This window comes from Sapajus apella, unplaced genomic scaffold (assembly GCF_009761245.1).
Source record: "Sapajus apella isolate SASKATOON/1434 unplaced genomic scaffold, GSC_monkey_1.0 scaffold22, whole genome shotgun sequence".
NCBI classification, from domain to species: Eukaryota; Metazoa; Chordata; class Mammalia; order Primates; family Cebidae; genus Sapajus; species Sapajus apella.
The window spans coordinates 27,427,023-27,443,029 of NW_022436962.1; the positions used below are offsets into that span (position 1 = coordinate 27,427,023).

A 16,007-nucleotide genomic window follows, 5' to 3' on the forward strand; every position below is an offset into this window, starting at 1 on the left:
AGCTCCATATTTTTTTGTCCATTTTATACACTGAACTAACCAAACATCTCATTTGCACAAAAATGTTCATAACTTTTAGAAGTCTGGAAGTCACTGAGAAAGATCAGCCAATTACAACAGTGGATAATATTGATATCAGCACCTAATAAATAAAAATACAAACAGAAATGTTTAATATGAAAAAATGTTTTAAAAAGCGGTAAAACATTAAGAAACAGGCAAGACTAATATTTGTAGTTGCTTTATCAATAAGTTTGTTCTGCTTCTCATCAGTTTTATCAGGCTATAGTTTGTAAAGGGAAAAAACACGCAAGTTAAGCTTTTTAACTTAGTTTTGGAAGAAAGACAGTAGATGATTTCAGCAGCAAACTGGCTGTGAACCCAAACCAAAGATTTTTGGCAGGGTATGATCAAGCTGAGAGGCAACACTATTGGGTATGTTTGTTTAGATAAAGGGGAGGTGGCCCATATAACGTTGAGGTAGAGTACATACTTTTTCTACACTGGGAAATCTACATAAGAAATTATAACTATTCCCAAGAACACTCCTGATTCTTAACATCTTACTCTCTCCCACACTCCTACTTCCATACTAATTAAGGTCATCAAAAATAAGAAATAGTACTTAACTACAATAATTTAAGAAAACAGTCATTTTCTAAACAAATCAGGCTATTTAGAACTTTGCCATTCTATACACTTTGTTTTCCATGATGAAAAAACTACAGAACTAAAAGCTTCCCTGCCAGTGACCTGATCCACAGTACCAGGAGGCAGCTGTGATGGACCCATTTCTTCCACCATTACCTCTCTTTCCTCAGCCCCTAGTATGAGTGGTTGAGATAGTGACTGAGAAGAGAAAAAATACCAAAATCATCTAACAAGAATCCTATTTTTTTCCCATACTAAAATGCTTGTGTAGCTTGTGAAATGATTTGCCTATTTACCAAACTTTCTATAATGTGGAGCATTGTTTCTTAATGCTTATTACTTTGTAATAGAGAATGTAATTGAGTCTCTCCACATTAAGACTCATTAATTTCAAAAGATGAAAGATCAGAAAAAAGGCTGGGCACAGTGGCTCACATCTGTAATCCCAGCACTTTGGAAGGCCAAGGTGGGCAGATCACTTGAGGTCAGAAGTTTGAGACCAGTCTGGCCAATATGGTGAAACACCATCTCCACTAAAAATACAAAATTTAGCCAAGCATGGTGGTGAGCACCTGCAATCCCAGCTACTTGGGAGGCTGAGGAGGGAGAATCACTTGAACTTGGGAGGTGGAGGTTGCAGTGAACAGAGGCTGCACCACTACACTCCAGCCTGGGCAACAGAGATAGACTTCTTCTCAAACAAAAGAAAAAAACAATTTATATATATATCAGAAAAAACATTAATTAGCATTTGCATTTTGAAATCAAACTATATAACTACTCATTGATAGAAGCAATCCTTTCCATTTGGCTAAAAATAAAAAGTCAATGACAAGATGAATAATTTTAACTACTTTTAGAAAAGGAACATTTAGCTCCTAAGTTCCTAATATCAGTAACATTTAGTTCCTAATATCAATGGATACTCTTTTGAAAGTTTAGAAATAAAAATAATACTAGTTTGTTCTAAAACAGATGTATGAAGCCAAATGTCATACACATACATCTACTCTCCAAACTTTGGTCCCTTAATTATTTATCATGTAACTGACCTATTCAACAAAATATTAAGAATCACAATTCTAGCTCCTTCCCTATGGTAAAACTATGGTAAATGACAGCAATTCTTTATCTACGATAGCATGCTAATAAAACACTGATACCTGCAAAAGAAGTATAGAGACTTAGAAAAATGACCTACAAACAAGACTGTACAGGCTTTTCCATGCTATTTTCTGGACTTAGAGATAAACCAAGACAAGTTCTTGTGGTTTATTTTCAACTAGATTAAATATGCAAATTCTGTGTAAGTTATGTATTGATATTAATTTCCTCAAAAGAAGATCTGACATAAAACATCTAAAGGCATAACAACTTAAAGTTTCTGCAAGATCCCAAAATGTCTTCTTGCTCTGAAATTAATATTTGGAACAGACTAACACATGAGCTAGATGCCTCAATCCTTTTTAGTATAAGGCAAAGCATATATTTTTAACAGGTTTTGATAGTCTATACTTTCAACAAAGTGTCAAACTTTCATCTGTCTGTAACTCCTTCCTCTTAAAATATATAAATTTTATTTATAGCACATTTATATCATTAAAATGATTACTAAATGTACAATATAGGCAAGAGTAAACATAGTTGTGTTTTTATACCTGTTATTTTCTGATTATAAAATATATCTCTTCAAAGAAATAACGACACACTGGTATATTTTTCTATTTTTCAAACCAAGACAAAACTGAGCTCATCCTTGATACATACGGTTTTTTAAAATTGGAGTCTTTTTAAAAGTGATTTCTACATTCTCTTTCTAACCAATATGCACTATCAGAGAAGATGCAATTCATGACTTGTACCACCTGAGGGCACTCCTAAAATCTTTAAAAAACCAAGAATCACATTTTCATCTACTAGGAAGGTGACCTAGTCCTACTTCAAATTCATGGGCTCAGTAATGGTTTCAAAAACATCTTTCAGAAAACGTGTGCTTCTTTACACTAAGATGATAAATAAGCATAATTCCTATCCACTGCATCTTCTCTGAGCAACAAAAGAGTTTCTAAAGCAGGATGAAACACACCTAAATACTTCAAATAAAAGGGTTACAGAATTAAAGAGAAGTAAACTCACAGGATTATCTTTCTAGATTATACATTTATCATCAATAAAAAGTTGACATTTCTATAGAAAGTAAAAGATCAAGAACTACTTCAAATATATACATGATCAAAAAGTTAACAAAAAGATTTGCTTTAACATATATGTGGCACTTCAGTTCAAGAATACAAGTAAACCTTCAGTTTTGCTTTGGCTCTGGAAAAAAAAGAAGAAAGAAAATACAAGTAAACCATGGGCACCTTACCTGTTTCCTGTGAATTTAACACTTCTAAGGCATGCATCATGGCACTTGCGAAGACATTGGCATCCTCTTTGCTGCCAAAGTTGAGACCATACACCTGTCTAGCATCTCGCCACTGGTGGAAGGTCTGTGTAGCTTGATTGTACTTCAACCCTTTAGGAATGGCACAATTTATCACGACCTAGAAGACAAAAATTCTTTATAAAGTCAAACCAATAACTGGTAAAATCAAGGATGTCAACAAATCCTGATTGTGTATATTAATTCAAATGTGTTCCTAACAGACCTTGGCAAACACATTGAACAATTATCTAGGGTACAATCTACAGATATATCAGTCTGATGGAAGTTAAGCTTTCTGCTGAAACAAAGGTCTGCCATAAAACAGTAAATCGGCAAAACAAAAGAAAATCTATTTCCCTCATTAAATATATTTTAACTTGTTTGCTGAAGTATCACAACTACAAAAAGTATACACAACTTAAGAGTGTATCTCAGTGAATGTTCACATGAAGTCAATACCCTGATTAAGAAATCAAAGAGTAACACCAGAAGCCCCTCTTCTTAATTTCTCCCACCTCCCAAAAGGTACTAGCCACACTTCTAACATCATAAACTACTTTTGTAGGTTTTTGGATTTTATATAAATGGAGTTACACAATATTATAATGTATCTGCTCTTTTTTTTTTTTTTTTTTTTTCTTTTTTGAGGCAGAGTCTCACTCTGTCGCCCAGGCTGAAGAACAGTGGTGCAATCTCAGCTCACTGCAACTTCTGCCACCTGGGTTCAAGCAATTCTCCTGCCTCAGCCTCCCAAGGAGCTGGGATTACAGATGCCTGCCACCGCACAAGGCTAATTTTTGTATTTTGAGTAGAGATGGGGTTTCACCATGTTGACCAGGCTGGTCTTGAACTCTTGATTTCGTGATCCATCCAGCTTGTCGTCTCAAAGTATTGGGATTACAGGCATGAGCCACCGTGCCCAGCCATAATGTATCTGCTCTCTTATTCTCAAAATTATGTTTATAAGAGCCATCCACTTGTTACATGCAGCTGTGGTTTGTTCATTTTCACTGCTCTATGGTATTCCTTTGTACACATCATGTTTATTTAACTATTCTCCCATTAATGAACATTTGGATTATTTGCAGTTTGGGTTATTACAAATAGTGATATTATGAACTTTCTACTGAAAGTCTTTTGGTATAAACAAGCATTCATTTTTGTTGGGCATATACCTAAGAGTGAAAATATCACAGGATGTATGTATATTCAGCTTTAGTAGAAAACTCCAAGTAGCTTTCCAAATTGGTTCTAGTAATTTATACTTCCACAAGAGTATACAAGATTCTGTGCTACTTCCACATACTATGCAACATTACATAACTGTCCATCTTTATTTTAGCAATTCTGGTGGGTATGAATGCTATGTCACTGCAGTTTTTGTCTGCATTTCCCTGATTTTTATTAGCTATCTAGATATCTCCTTTTGTGAATAACTGCTTGAAGTAAGTCTCTCGCCCATTTTTCTCCTGAGTTGTCAATCTTTTTCTTCGATTTCTAAGCCCTTTATATATTCTGGATTAGATATCATTGTTGGTTATCTGTATTGCAAATACCTTATGCTATTCTATGAATTGCCTTTTCATTCTTAATGGTGTCTTGATGGATATAAGTTCTTCCCTTTTATTCTGTTCAAATTAGCAATCTTTTCCTTTATAGTTACTTCTTTAGTACCCTGTTTAAGAAATGTTTCTCAATCACAAGGTCATTAAAATATTGCCTCATATTATCTTGTAGAAACCTTATTTTACCTGTCACATTTGCATCCCCAATCCAACTGGAATTGATTTATGCCTATGGTGTGAGGTAGGGATCAAGTTTATTATTTGTTTCAATATGGTTGTCCAAATGATCCAGCACTATCACTGTGCTGCAGGTTTGCCTGCAGTACACAAATCAAGTGTCTGTGTGGCTCTATTTTCTCCTACAGATCCATATGCTTATCTTTTTGCCAACTCTATAGTGTCTTAATTATTGTAACTTTACATGAAATCTAGAAGACCATTAGAGTGTCTTCCTGTTTGATTCTTCAAAACTGCTTTGGCTCTTATTAGTCCTTTGTATGTAGCAAGTTTTACATTCTGATTATCAGTTTCTACCAAAGAAATTTTGGGGACTTTGAGGCTGCACAAAAGCTAACGTATCAATCTGGGGAGGGTCTTGAGTATCGATATAGCGGTCTTCAGTATGTTTCATTAGATTTATTATTTTATATTATTAATAGAGTTTTAAGTATTAGAATCTTTTATTATTCCTAATAATTTACATTAAGGTTTTTACCTCTACATACACAACCATGTCATCTGCAACTGACAGCTTTATTTCTTCCTTTCCAATCTGTACACAATGTATTTCTTTTTATCTTCATACGCTGGCTAGAAAGCACAATACAACACTCAAAAGAAGTGTTCATAACAAGTATCTTTATTTCCTGATTTTAGAGGGAAAGCCTTCTCAATTAAACCATTAAAAATATAATCTTTCATGTGAAGCGAGGTGGCTCATGCCTATAATTCCAGCACTTTGGGAGGCTGAGGCAGGTGGATCACTTGAGGTCAGGAGTTCAAGACCAGCCTGACCAACATGGCAAAACCTTGTCTCTACTAAAAATACAAAAATTAGCTAGGTATGGTGGCATGTGCCTGTAATCCCAGCTACTTGGGAGGCTGAGGCAGGAGAATCACTTGAATCTAAGAAGCAGAGGGTTGCAGAGCTGAGATTGCGCCACTCCCCTCCAGCCTGGGCAACAAAGTGACACTGACTCAAAAAATAAACATATACATAAATAAATGATCTTTCATGCAATAATTTTATTGATACCTTTTATCTGGGGGAAACCCCTCCTATTACTTGACAGCTCAGAGTTTTCGTCATGATTGAATACTGCATTTTATCGAGTGCTTTCCAACATCTCTTGAGGTGACTGGCTTTTCTGTTTTTATGCAGTAAATTACACTGATGATTTTCTAGTATCAAACCAATCTTACATTCCTAGGATAAACAATCTTGGACCTCACATATCAATTTTTACACATCTCTAGCTTTTTGTTTGATATTGCTCTGTTTGAAATCTTTACATGTACTTTTACGAGTGAGATTGACCTGTAATTTCCTCTCTGCTGTATTCATGCCAGGTTTTGATACCAAAGGAATGCTGGACTCAAACTGATTTAGCACTGTAGAGTTGGCAAAAAATATAGGTACCCTCTTTTGTATTCTCTGGAAAAAAGTACGTAATACTGGTGTTCTCTAGCTGTTCTTCTGTGTTTTCCTAGGAATTTCTACATTTCATCTAAATATTCAAAATTACTAAAATAAAGTAACTCAAAATGTCCCCTTAATCACTTAAATGTCTGTAAGATTCATAGTGATATCCCTTCTTTCTTTAAAACAGTTACTTAAACCATTCTCTCTTTTTTTTAAGAGCTGTACCTCACAAGGACTTTAGAGACAAACCTCTCCTTAGTGTGTTTGCCTTCTCCTGCATTAATTTCTGCTCTTCATTGTTACCCTCTTTCTATTAATATTTTATATGGCTTTAACAGCTTATTCTTTAATTTCTTGAGATACAATCTGAGGCTGGCTGAAAAGTCAACAATACTTCTTTTCTAAAATAAACATTTTAGCCTCTAAATTTCACTTTAATCACAAGTTTAGTTGCATTCTATTGGCGTTAATATATAGCATGTTCATCATTATTCGGCTCAACTAATTTTTCTCACTTCATTGTGATTTCTTCTCTGACTCATAGGCTATTCAGAAAGGTATTTCTTAACACCTACATCTATGGGATTCTCTATTATCTTATTTCTAGATTAATTCTGCTATGACCGCACACTTTGTATGATTTTAATCCTTTGAAATTTGTTGACATTTTCTTTAGGACCAAGCATATATACAATTTTGAAATTGTGACATGTGTATTTGAAAAGTATGTGTGTATATATGCCAATTAGGCTAGGGAAGTAACTCTGTTGTTCAAACCATCTATATAGTCTTACAGACTTTTTTTTTTTCTGACTACCTGTTCCATCAGTTTTTTTTTTTTTTTGAGATGGAGTTTCGCTCTTGTTACCCAGGCTGGAGTGCAATGGCACGATCTCGGCTCACCACAACCTCCGCCTCCTGGGTTCAGGCAATTCTCCTGCCTCAGCCTCCTGAGTAGCTGGGATTACAGGCACGCGCCACCATGCCCAGCTAATTTTTTTTTTTTTTTGTATTTTTAGTAGAGACGGGGTTTCACCATGTTGACCAGGATGGTTTCGATCTCTTGACCTCGTGATCCACCCGCCTCGGCCTCCCAAAGTGCTGGGATTACAGGCATGAGCCACCGCGCCCGGCCTCATCAGATATTAAGAGAAGTAAATTAAAGATTCCTGCTGTGACTCGCAAATTTGTAACCAGAACAATAGGAACTTTGAGATCTCTGGTTCCAAAACTGCAGCACAGAAGCAGGCCATAGAGAAATCTGCAATTACTTTTGCACCAACCTAATAGTTCCCTACTCTCCCTGCACCCCCAACAAAACAAAATCAAGTATATAGCACCAAAATGATCACCAGCAACATCCCACAGCTCAAATATGAGTAGGAGACAGTTCCTGGAGACACAGAGAAATGAAAAAGATCTCACCAGACAGAAAGAAAATCAGACTTCCATATCTACAATGGCCCTCCCCACAGCCTGCTGGCACCAAGCACACGGAAAATCTCCCCCAAACTCATGGCTTCTACACTGGAAAAAGTGAGATCAAGGGAAACAATGAACTTCTCCACCATCTTGGGTTCAGGGCAAAAGACCCATCTCTCGTCTCAAACCATGGGAAGCATTGGGAGTGCCAGAAGGGAGAAATACCCCTGAGGACAGCCAGATACAAAGTGGAGAAGCAGGACTAGCCCACAAAGTCTGCTGTGTAACTTGGCCAAAAGAGACACAGAGTCAAAGTGGCTGTTCAGCAGCACCATGCTGTACCCTAGCCAGCCTTCCCACACTACCAGGACATTTCCATTGGGACCTCATCAATTTGGGATGGGTAGTACTCTGATTGTTTACTAGAACCTGGGCAAATCTAGACTTTTTTTTTTTTAAGACAGGGGCTTGCTATGTCTCCTGCTGGAGGTGGCTCATTCCTGTAATTCCAGCACTTTGGGAGGCCAAGGTGGGCAGATCACCTGAGGTCAGGAGTTTGAGACTAACATGGCGAAACCCTGTCTCTACTAAAACACAAAAATTAGCCGGCTATGTGTGCCTGTAATCCAGCTACTTGGGAGGCTGAGGCAGGAGAATCACTTGAACCTGGGAGGCAGAGGTTTCAGTGAGCCAAGATCATACCACTGCACTGCAGCCTATAGGCGACAAAGTGAGACTCCATCCCAAAAAAAAAAAAAAAAAAGTTAAAATGTTATGCACATTTTACCACAATATAAGACTGGAGTGCAGTGGCCATTCACAGGCACAATCATAGGACATAACAGTCTTGAACCTCTGGCCCTAGGCAGTTATCCTGCCTCAGCCTCCTGAATAGCTGGAACTACAGGCACAAGCCACTGCACCCATCCTCCTGATGTGGTTTATATAAATATTGGGGTGGGTGTGTCACAACTCCTTAGATACTAGAAACCCAAAGCTACTGAAATTAAATATTATCAGAAATTTAGAAGACCCATTTTAAGGCAAATCAATATCCCTGTTTGGCAAATAGCTTAAAATGGCAAACAAGAGAAAAGACGTGTTACATTTACTTGTTCAATTGTTCATGACAGAATATTAGAAAAAGTTGTGGAAAATATTACTAGAATCAAAATTATATAAACTACTGTTTCTTTTTTCCTTTTTAAATCTGAATTATTTCACTCATCTAACCATTGAGGATAGACAGTACTGCAAATAATCTTTAAAAGTTTTAAAATTAAGTATTTTCACTTAATAACTACTTATTGGATATCTACTGAGCATGTTGTGAGATTTGGAATATATCATAACCCTAAATTCTGTGCTTCAGATCCAGTGAGCTTGTGTCTAGACTGGTGGTGATGTTCCATCCTACACATGCCTATCTATTTTTGGCCTGACCATAACAGAGTAAACAGTGCAGTAAACACCCACACTTCCTTGCGACCTGACTCAATATCTTATCCTGTCTATGAGGTCATCCATGACCCTTTCTCCTATCTTCTCAACAAACTAAAAATGCTTTTATGCCCTCACTGTGCTCTATTTTACACTTGTCACAATTAAAACAGTTAACTGTTGTTATTTGCTTATGTGCTTAGCATCCCCATTCTTTACTGCATCTTTCATTCAAGATCAGGAATGATATTCTATATAAAACCCAAGCATAGGCCAGGCACAGTGGCTCACACCTGATATCCCAGCACTTTGAGGGGCCGAGGAGGGTGGATCACAAGGTCAGGAGTTTGGGACCATCCTGACCAACATGGTGAGACCCCATCTCTACTAAAAATACAAAAATTAGCTGAGTGTATTGGTGCACACCTGTAATCCAGCTACTCGGGAGGCTGAAGCAGAAAAATTGCTTGAACCTGGGAGGCAAGGCTGCAGTGAGATCGTGCTACTGCACTCTAGCCTGGCGACAGAGCGAGACTCCATTGACCGCCCCCCCCCCCAAAAAAAAGGGCAAAATACCCGTAAACACTTAACAAGTGTTAGGCTGGAAAAGTATCTTAATATATAACATATTTATATAATTTGTACATACTCAACTTTTAAAGTAAATATTGGGTGGTTTCCACAGCTCTTACTATAGAAAGTTTAGATGTTTAGTAAGTTATAATAACATGTGCCCACTTAGAACAGACTGACCACCATTAAGATATGTAAGAATGATGGCCAGCCACAATGGTTCATGCCCATAATCCCAGCTACTTGGGAGACTGAGGCAGAAGGATCACTTGAGCCCAGGAAGCCAAGGTTTCAGTGAGATATGTGGTCACACCACTGCACTCAGGGCCTGGGCAACAGAGCAAGAGGCTGTCTCGAAAAAATAAAAATAAAAAAGAAGAAGAAATGCAAGAATGAAAGAAAGAAAACCAATTATTTATTAGATTTATTCTTAGGTATGGTGTTTAAGTATCATTAGAATAAAATCATACTTTTCTAATTGTTTATTGCTTAGTTATACAAAATTGCAAGTGGTTTTTATATACTGATCATGTAACCAGCAACCTCGCTGAACAATCTTGTTAGTTCCCATGGTTTATCTGCAGTTACTCCTGGCAGATTTTTATGCAGACAATTATACATCATTGGTAAGGCCAGCTGTTTCTTTCTTATCAATTCTTATAGCTTCTATTTCTTAATCTTTGTATTGGTTATCTAGTACCTCCTCTGTAACACTTGATGAATGTGATTAGAGCTGAAATGCTCAACTTTTTCACAAGTTTAACAGAAATGCTCTCGACACTATACCATCCCATAAGATACCTGCTATATGCTATTTTCCACCCATATTGGCTGAAGAATATTAACTTTATGCCTAATGTGATGAGAACTGTTATGTATTGATTCAAGTTTTATCAAATGCTTTTCCTGAACATTTGCTTTTGTAGGTTTTTCTCCTGGTAAACAACATTAGTAAGTTTAATGTTAACCATTCTCATATTACTAAGGAACAGAGATAAGCCCTATTTGATCAAGAAGTGGTTTTGTTTTTACTAATTACCATATTTGGCCTGCTGATATCTTATTGAGGACTATTATATCTAAGTATATATTCATAACTGAAGACTGGCTTATTATTTTCCTGTCCCAAACTTGTTCTCCTATGTTTTGGATATCAAAATTATATAAGCCTTATAAAATACCATTTTCATACAATGGTTGCAGAAAATATCTTGAAATTTGTAAATGCTCTCGACTCTCCTGTAGCTTTTTAAAATTTGGGGGACAGATTATTAACCATTGATTTATTTCATGATTGTAGGTCTATCATGTTTTCCTGTTCTTCAGTTTTAGAAAAGTTATGTTTTTCTACAAAATGGCCCATTTATTGGCATAAAGTTTTTCATAATATCTTATTTCCTTCAGCAACTATAGTGGTATTCTGCTTTTCATTCCTAAAATTGGTTTTTTGCACTGTTTCTTTTTTTGTTTGATTATGCAAGTTTTTTTGTTGCTGTTGTATTTTTTTGACATGGTTTCGTTCTGTCTCCCAGGTTGAAGTGCAGTGGCACAATCATGGCTCACTACAGTCTCCACCTTCCAGACTTAAGTGATCCTTCCACCTCGGCCTCTCAAGTAGTTGGGACTACAGGCACACACATTTACCTGGCTAGTTGTTAGGGTTTTATTTTATTTTAGAGAGGGAGTTTACCTCTTATTGCCCAGGCTGGAGTGCAATGGCATGATCTCAGCTCACTGCAACCTTCACCTCCCAGGTACAAGTGATTCTCCCATCTTGCTTCCCAAGTAGCTCTGATTACAGGCATGTGCCACCACACCCAGCTAATTTTTCTTTTTTTTTTTTTTTTTTTTTTATTTAGTAGAGACGGGGTTTCACCATGTGGCATGTACCACCGTGCCCAGCCTGTTTGGGTTTTAAAAAATAGTTTTGTACAGCCAGAGTATCACTATGTTGAACAGGCTGGCCTTCAACTCCTGGGCTCAAGTGATCCTCCTGCCTTGGCATCCTAAGTGCTGGGATTACAGGTATGAGCCACTGTGCAGGCTAGTTTGTCTTTTCAATGAAGCAGCTTCCGTATTAACAAATATTATTTACTTTTATTTAATATCTTTGTAATATTTTCTTCTGCTTTCTTTGGGTTAAATTCATTATTTTTTAATTTCCCTTTTTTTCCTACTACATACAGTTAAGACTTGTCCCTCTAAGGAGAGCTTTCAGATGTAATATCACTCAGGTCTCAGTGTTTTCTTATTTTCTAATATTCATAATAATTTCCTCTTAAGGTCACAAATCATTTAGAAGCACAGTTTTAAATTTTTTAATGTTTTAAGAAATATTCTATTTGTCAAGAGTTAAGAGTCATAGGATAGTTTACTTCTCCTAGAAATAAAAATTTTAGTGTTTCATATGCAAATTTCCTAGCTTAAATTTCTGATTATCTTCAAACATTCTTTTTCATTTTTGTAAATATAGGATTGTTCATCAGTACTTTCAAATAACCAGTTCACTAAATTTACCAAAAATGTAGTTACTTTACAGCTATTAAAGTTTGTAATGTTGTATTAAGAAGGTTCAACAATTTCTACAAAATTTTAATTGTCCAGTTCCCCCCCTCACCCCCACCATAATAGCATCTTGGGGACTATTTGATTTGTCTCTGGCCTAACTCGCTGCTGGAACAAAGACAAAGATGAAAGAGCACTCGGCAGAAGGGACAGAAGGGGCTCTTGGTAAAGAGCCTGTGGAGACCAGAAAAAGGCCGTGCAACACAACAAGGAAACTGGAGCATAGAGGAAAAGGCTGGAAGATAAGGAGGGAAAAGAATAGAGTATGTAATCCCAGCACTTAGGGAGGCTGAGGTGGGCGGATCATGAGGTCGAGAGATGGAGACCATCCTGGCCAACATGGTGAAATCCCATCTTTATTACAAATACAAAAATTAGCTGGGCATGGTGGCATGCGCTTGTAGTCCCAGCTACTCGGGAGGCTGAGGCAGGAGAATTGCTTGAACCCGGGAGGCGGAGGTTGCAGTGAGCCAAGATTGCGCCACTGCACTGGCGCCTCAATAAAAAAAAAAAAAAGAAGAAGAAGAAGAGAGTAAGAGGGCAGGGAATAAGGGAGAGACAGAGAGAAAGCAGCTAGAGAGCAGAAAGAGTGGCAGGCCGAAACCCACTGTATAAATGGATAAATATGGTAAATTCAGTGAACTGCTCTTTCTACAGACTGACTCAGAGCTGTGAAAGTTCCTCTCCATGCGGGCAGTGCATTTGTTTTTACCACGTGCCCCAAGAATTTCACTGCTCTACAACCAGTGTATCCTAGTTTCTTGGCTGGAGTTACTTAAGTGAAGGAGTTTCTCATTTCTCGGGGGAGCTTCTAAGCCAGCTAAGAAAGAAATAAACTCCTTTGCTTGCCTATGCTTGTAGGAGGATTTCTCTTAGTTCTCTTTCTATGGGGTGTAACCCCTCTAAAATTCCTATGTTATTTTTTAACAAAAACCAGTTTCACAGCCCAACCTCTCATAGGCCCACAGTCCCTATATGCATGCATGACAAATCCATAATCACCATCCTAAAGCCCAGGAAGAATGCAGCATCTGTTTACACCACACTACCATGCAAGGTAGGGGAAACCTAGGAACCTACACTCTTTAAAAAAGCGCAGCTGGGCAATGAAGGAGAAAATGTGTTACATTCTTTCTGCATGTGTAGCAGGATGATTTTTAAAGTAAGTTGATTCCAATATCTTTGGTAAAAATTTTTTAATTTTTTCCCAAAGTATTTTGCAAATCTATCCTCTATAAAAGCTATTACTATTAGTATACAGTTAATGCTAGTAAGACCTTATCTGCTTTTTCCTCTGTCTCCTGCTCTTGATCTGTTAAGGCCCAAGAAATCAAGTAATCAGATAATCCAGCTACTTTCTAGGAAATCCAGAGCAAGGTATTAGTAAAAGCTTAGCTGTCGCCCCAGACATGAACTGCAAAAGTCGAACTATTCCAGCAACCTCAATACCTACTATTTTTCTATCATATATGAATTTAACAATATTTTCTGAAACTATCTACACTTTTAACTCCCTCCCCTAACCCCATACCCAAAACTTTGTCAGGAAATGAATCCCATAAACATGCAATCTGCCACTTGAGTAGAGTTTCATTTCTGCTGGTCCTTAATTTGCTTTACATTTCAAAAACTAATTGAAGGCCAGAAAAATCTAATGAAGGTTCATCATAGAAGAACTCATATTTCTATTTTTGTACAATTTGTTCTAAATCTTCATTTAAGTTGAGGCTTCATAAAAGGTAGAAAAGGTAGAGAGATAATTTTATTTTCAGTTTTTCCCAGAGAGACTATTTTGATTAGAGTTTTAAAACTATTTTATTTTACTGAATATACCAAGTTCCTTTGTAATACTAGATCATCTTTAAGAAGAATTGTAGTAGAGCCTTACCTGATGGTCCTGAATCTTCCTGCCCACCACTCTGAATGTGTTGTTGCCTGTATGGTGATAGATATGAACTCTGCTGAACCCAGTTGAGCCACCAGCTGGCACCCACTTCTTATTGGCATCATCATAAACCATCACAGCAGCTCTTGCCTGACAGATACTCTGTTCACTGTAAAAAATAAAAATAAATAAAATATTCAAACTTAAGATATTTAAAATATGCTAAGTGTTCCACAGAGCCACATAAACCTGGGAGTCAGTCAACAATCCGTGCTGCTACTGGGTCTGGAAACAACAATGGACAAGACAGGGGCTTCCTGCCTTTATGCGGAGAGTCCAATAGTGAAGACAAATCAAAAAAATACATTAGGAGACCAAAAGGAGAGCAGGATCCATGAAGAACACTTAGATAAGCAACAGAAGAAACGGTTTCTTCTAAATTTGAGTATCAAATACATGCACTAAACTGAATATAACTACTGTGTTGGTTCAAAAATAATTGCACGTTTTGCTGTTTTAATGGCAAAAACTGCCATAAAAAGTCAAAAAAGTAAAAAATTACTTTTGCACCAACCTAATACAAGTGTAAATTAATCATTATTTGTGTAATTGCATACATGTTTAGTATATTGGTGATCTGTGATAACACTTTTACTAAGAAAATTATTTTTATCCTCAGGCTTTCTTCAAGGTCTGTAACAAAGTGTGATAATCAACCATCTGCCCCTTGGGACATGGAGTAGCCGCTAACAACCAATGGATGGCAGTGTAACTAAATTCCTCATTCCTCTTGGGCAAGATAACATCCTATGCTTCAAATTTCTTCATTTTAAAATGAAAATGTAAAATGAGATAATTTTTAAAGATCCCCACTAGATTTTAAATTCTAACATCCACAGATAAATATTAAAGGGGAAAAGGCCAATTCTATCATAGAATCTTTAAATATTAGACTCATCTATCTCAATTATTTGTTACCAAGTGAGACTGAGATACACAAATAAATAAAATAGAAACACTGGGCACAATGACTCAATGCCTGTAATCCCAGCATTTTGGGAAGCCAAGGTGGGAGAATAATCTGAGGCCACAAGTTCAAGACCAGCCTGGGCAACATATTAAGACCCCATCTCTATATTTCAAATATAAAGATGATATCAATTTCATCTTAAGCAATGGGTTCATCTTTCAAATATTCTAGGATATTAGAATAAGCACATCAACTCTGTGCTATTAACCCAATTAAAATAACTCAACATCAATACAGACAAACCTTCTGATACTCCTGATGACTTAACAGTCATTAATGGAAATCCTCTGAAGTAGCTCCTGCAACCACATCCTTCACAAAAGTATCATTTTTTCTACCAATTTTATCTCAAAGATTTTAAACAATAAATCATGTAGGTTCATTCCCAAAAATCCTCAGAAACAAAAAGTCACCTTCATGCTCTCCCCCCTTGCTTGTCGCTGCCCCACCTCTTAACCCATTCAAGAGGGATAATGAATGCAACTTTGCAGGACATGGCATGTGTTTTATTCTTGTCCTTGATGACAGAAGATCACTGAGGGCCTCAAGAGGTCACAACACTGAGTAATAAAATTGTTTCAGAACAACAGATGATAATTATGTATAATTTTCCATTAGAAAAATGTTTACAAAAACTAACTTGTAACAGGATTTGCGCAGCAAATCCGACAATAATGTCTACATTTTTATGCTGCACAGACATTTTTGGTAAAATACTTCTGGAAATAAAAACAAGCTGATGAGTAAAACTTGAATTATTTTTAAAAGATAGATTAAAAGGCATTTGTCAGTACAGCAGCTGAAAG

The 16,007-nt window shown here is 36.8% G+C and overlaps 1 protein-coding gene across 12 annotated transcripts in view; it reads right to left on the reverse strand.

The window, feature by feature from the left end:
* ENAH (ENAH actin regulator) overlaps positions 1-16,007 on the reverse strand; it is a 155,821-nt gene that overhangs the window by 56,583 nt on the left and 83,231 nt on the right. For 11 of the 12 annotated variants that reach the window (XM_032289414.1, XM_032289413.1, XM_032289409.1 and 8 more), the window contains exons 2-3: positions 14,175-14,340; positions 3,020-3,197 (exon numbers count right to left, since the gene is read on the reverse strand). In XM_032289414.1, the coding sequence (XP_032145305.1) occupies positions 3,020-3,197; positions 14,175-14,340 (344 nt within the window). Of the gene's footprint in view, positions 1-3,019; positions 3,198-14,174; positions 14,341-15,614; positions 15,762-16,007 lie in introns of those variants that run through there. The other variant, XM_032289404.1, reaches the window with a different exon arrangement.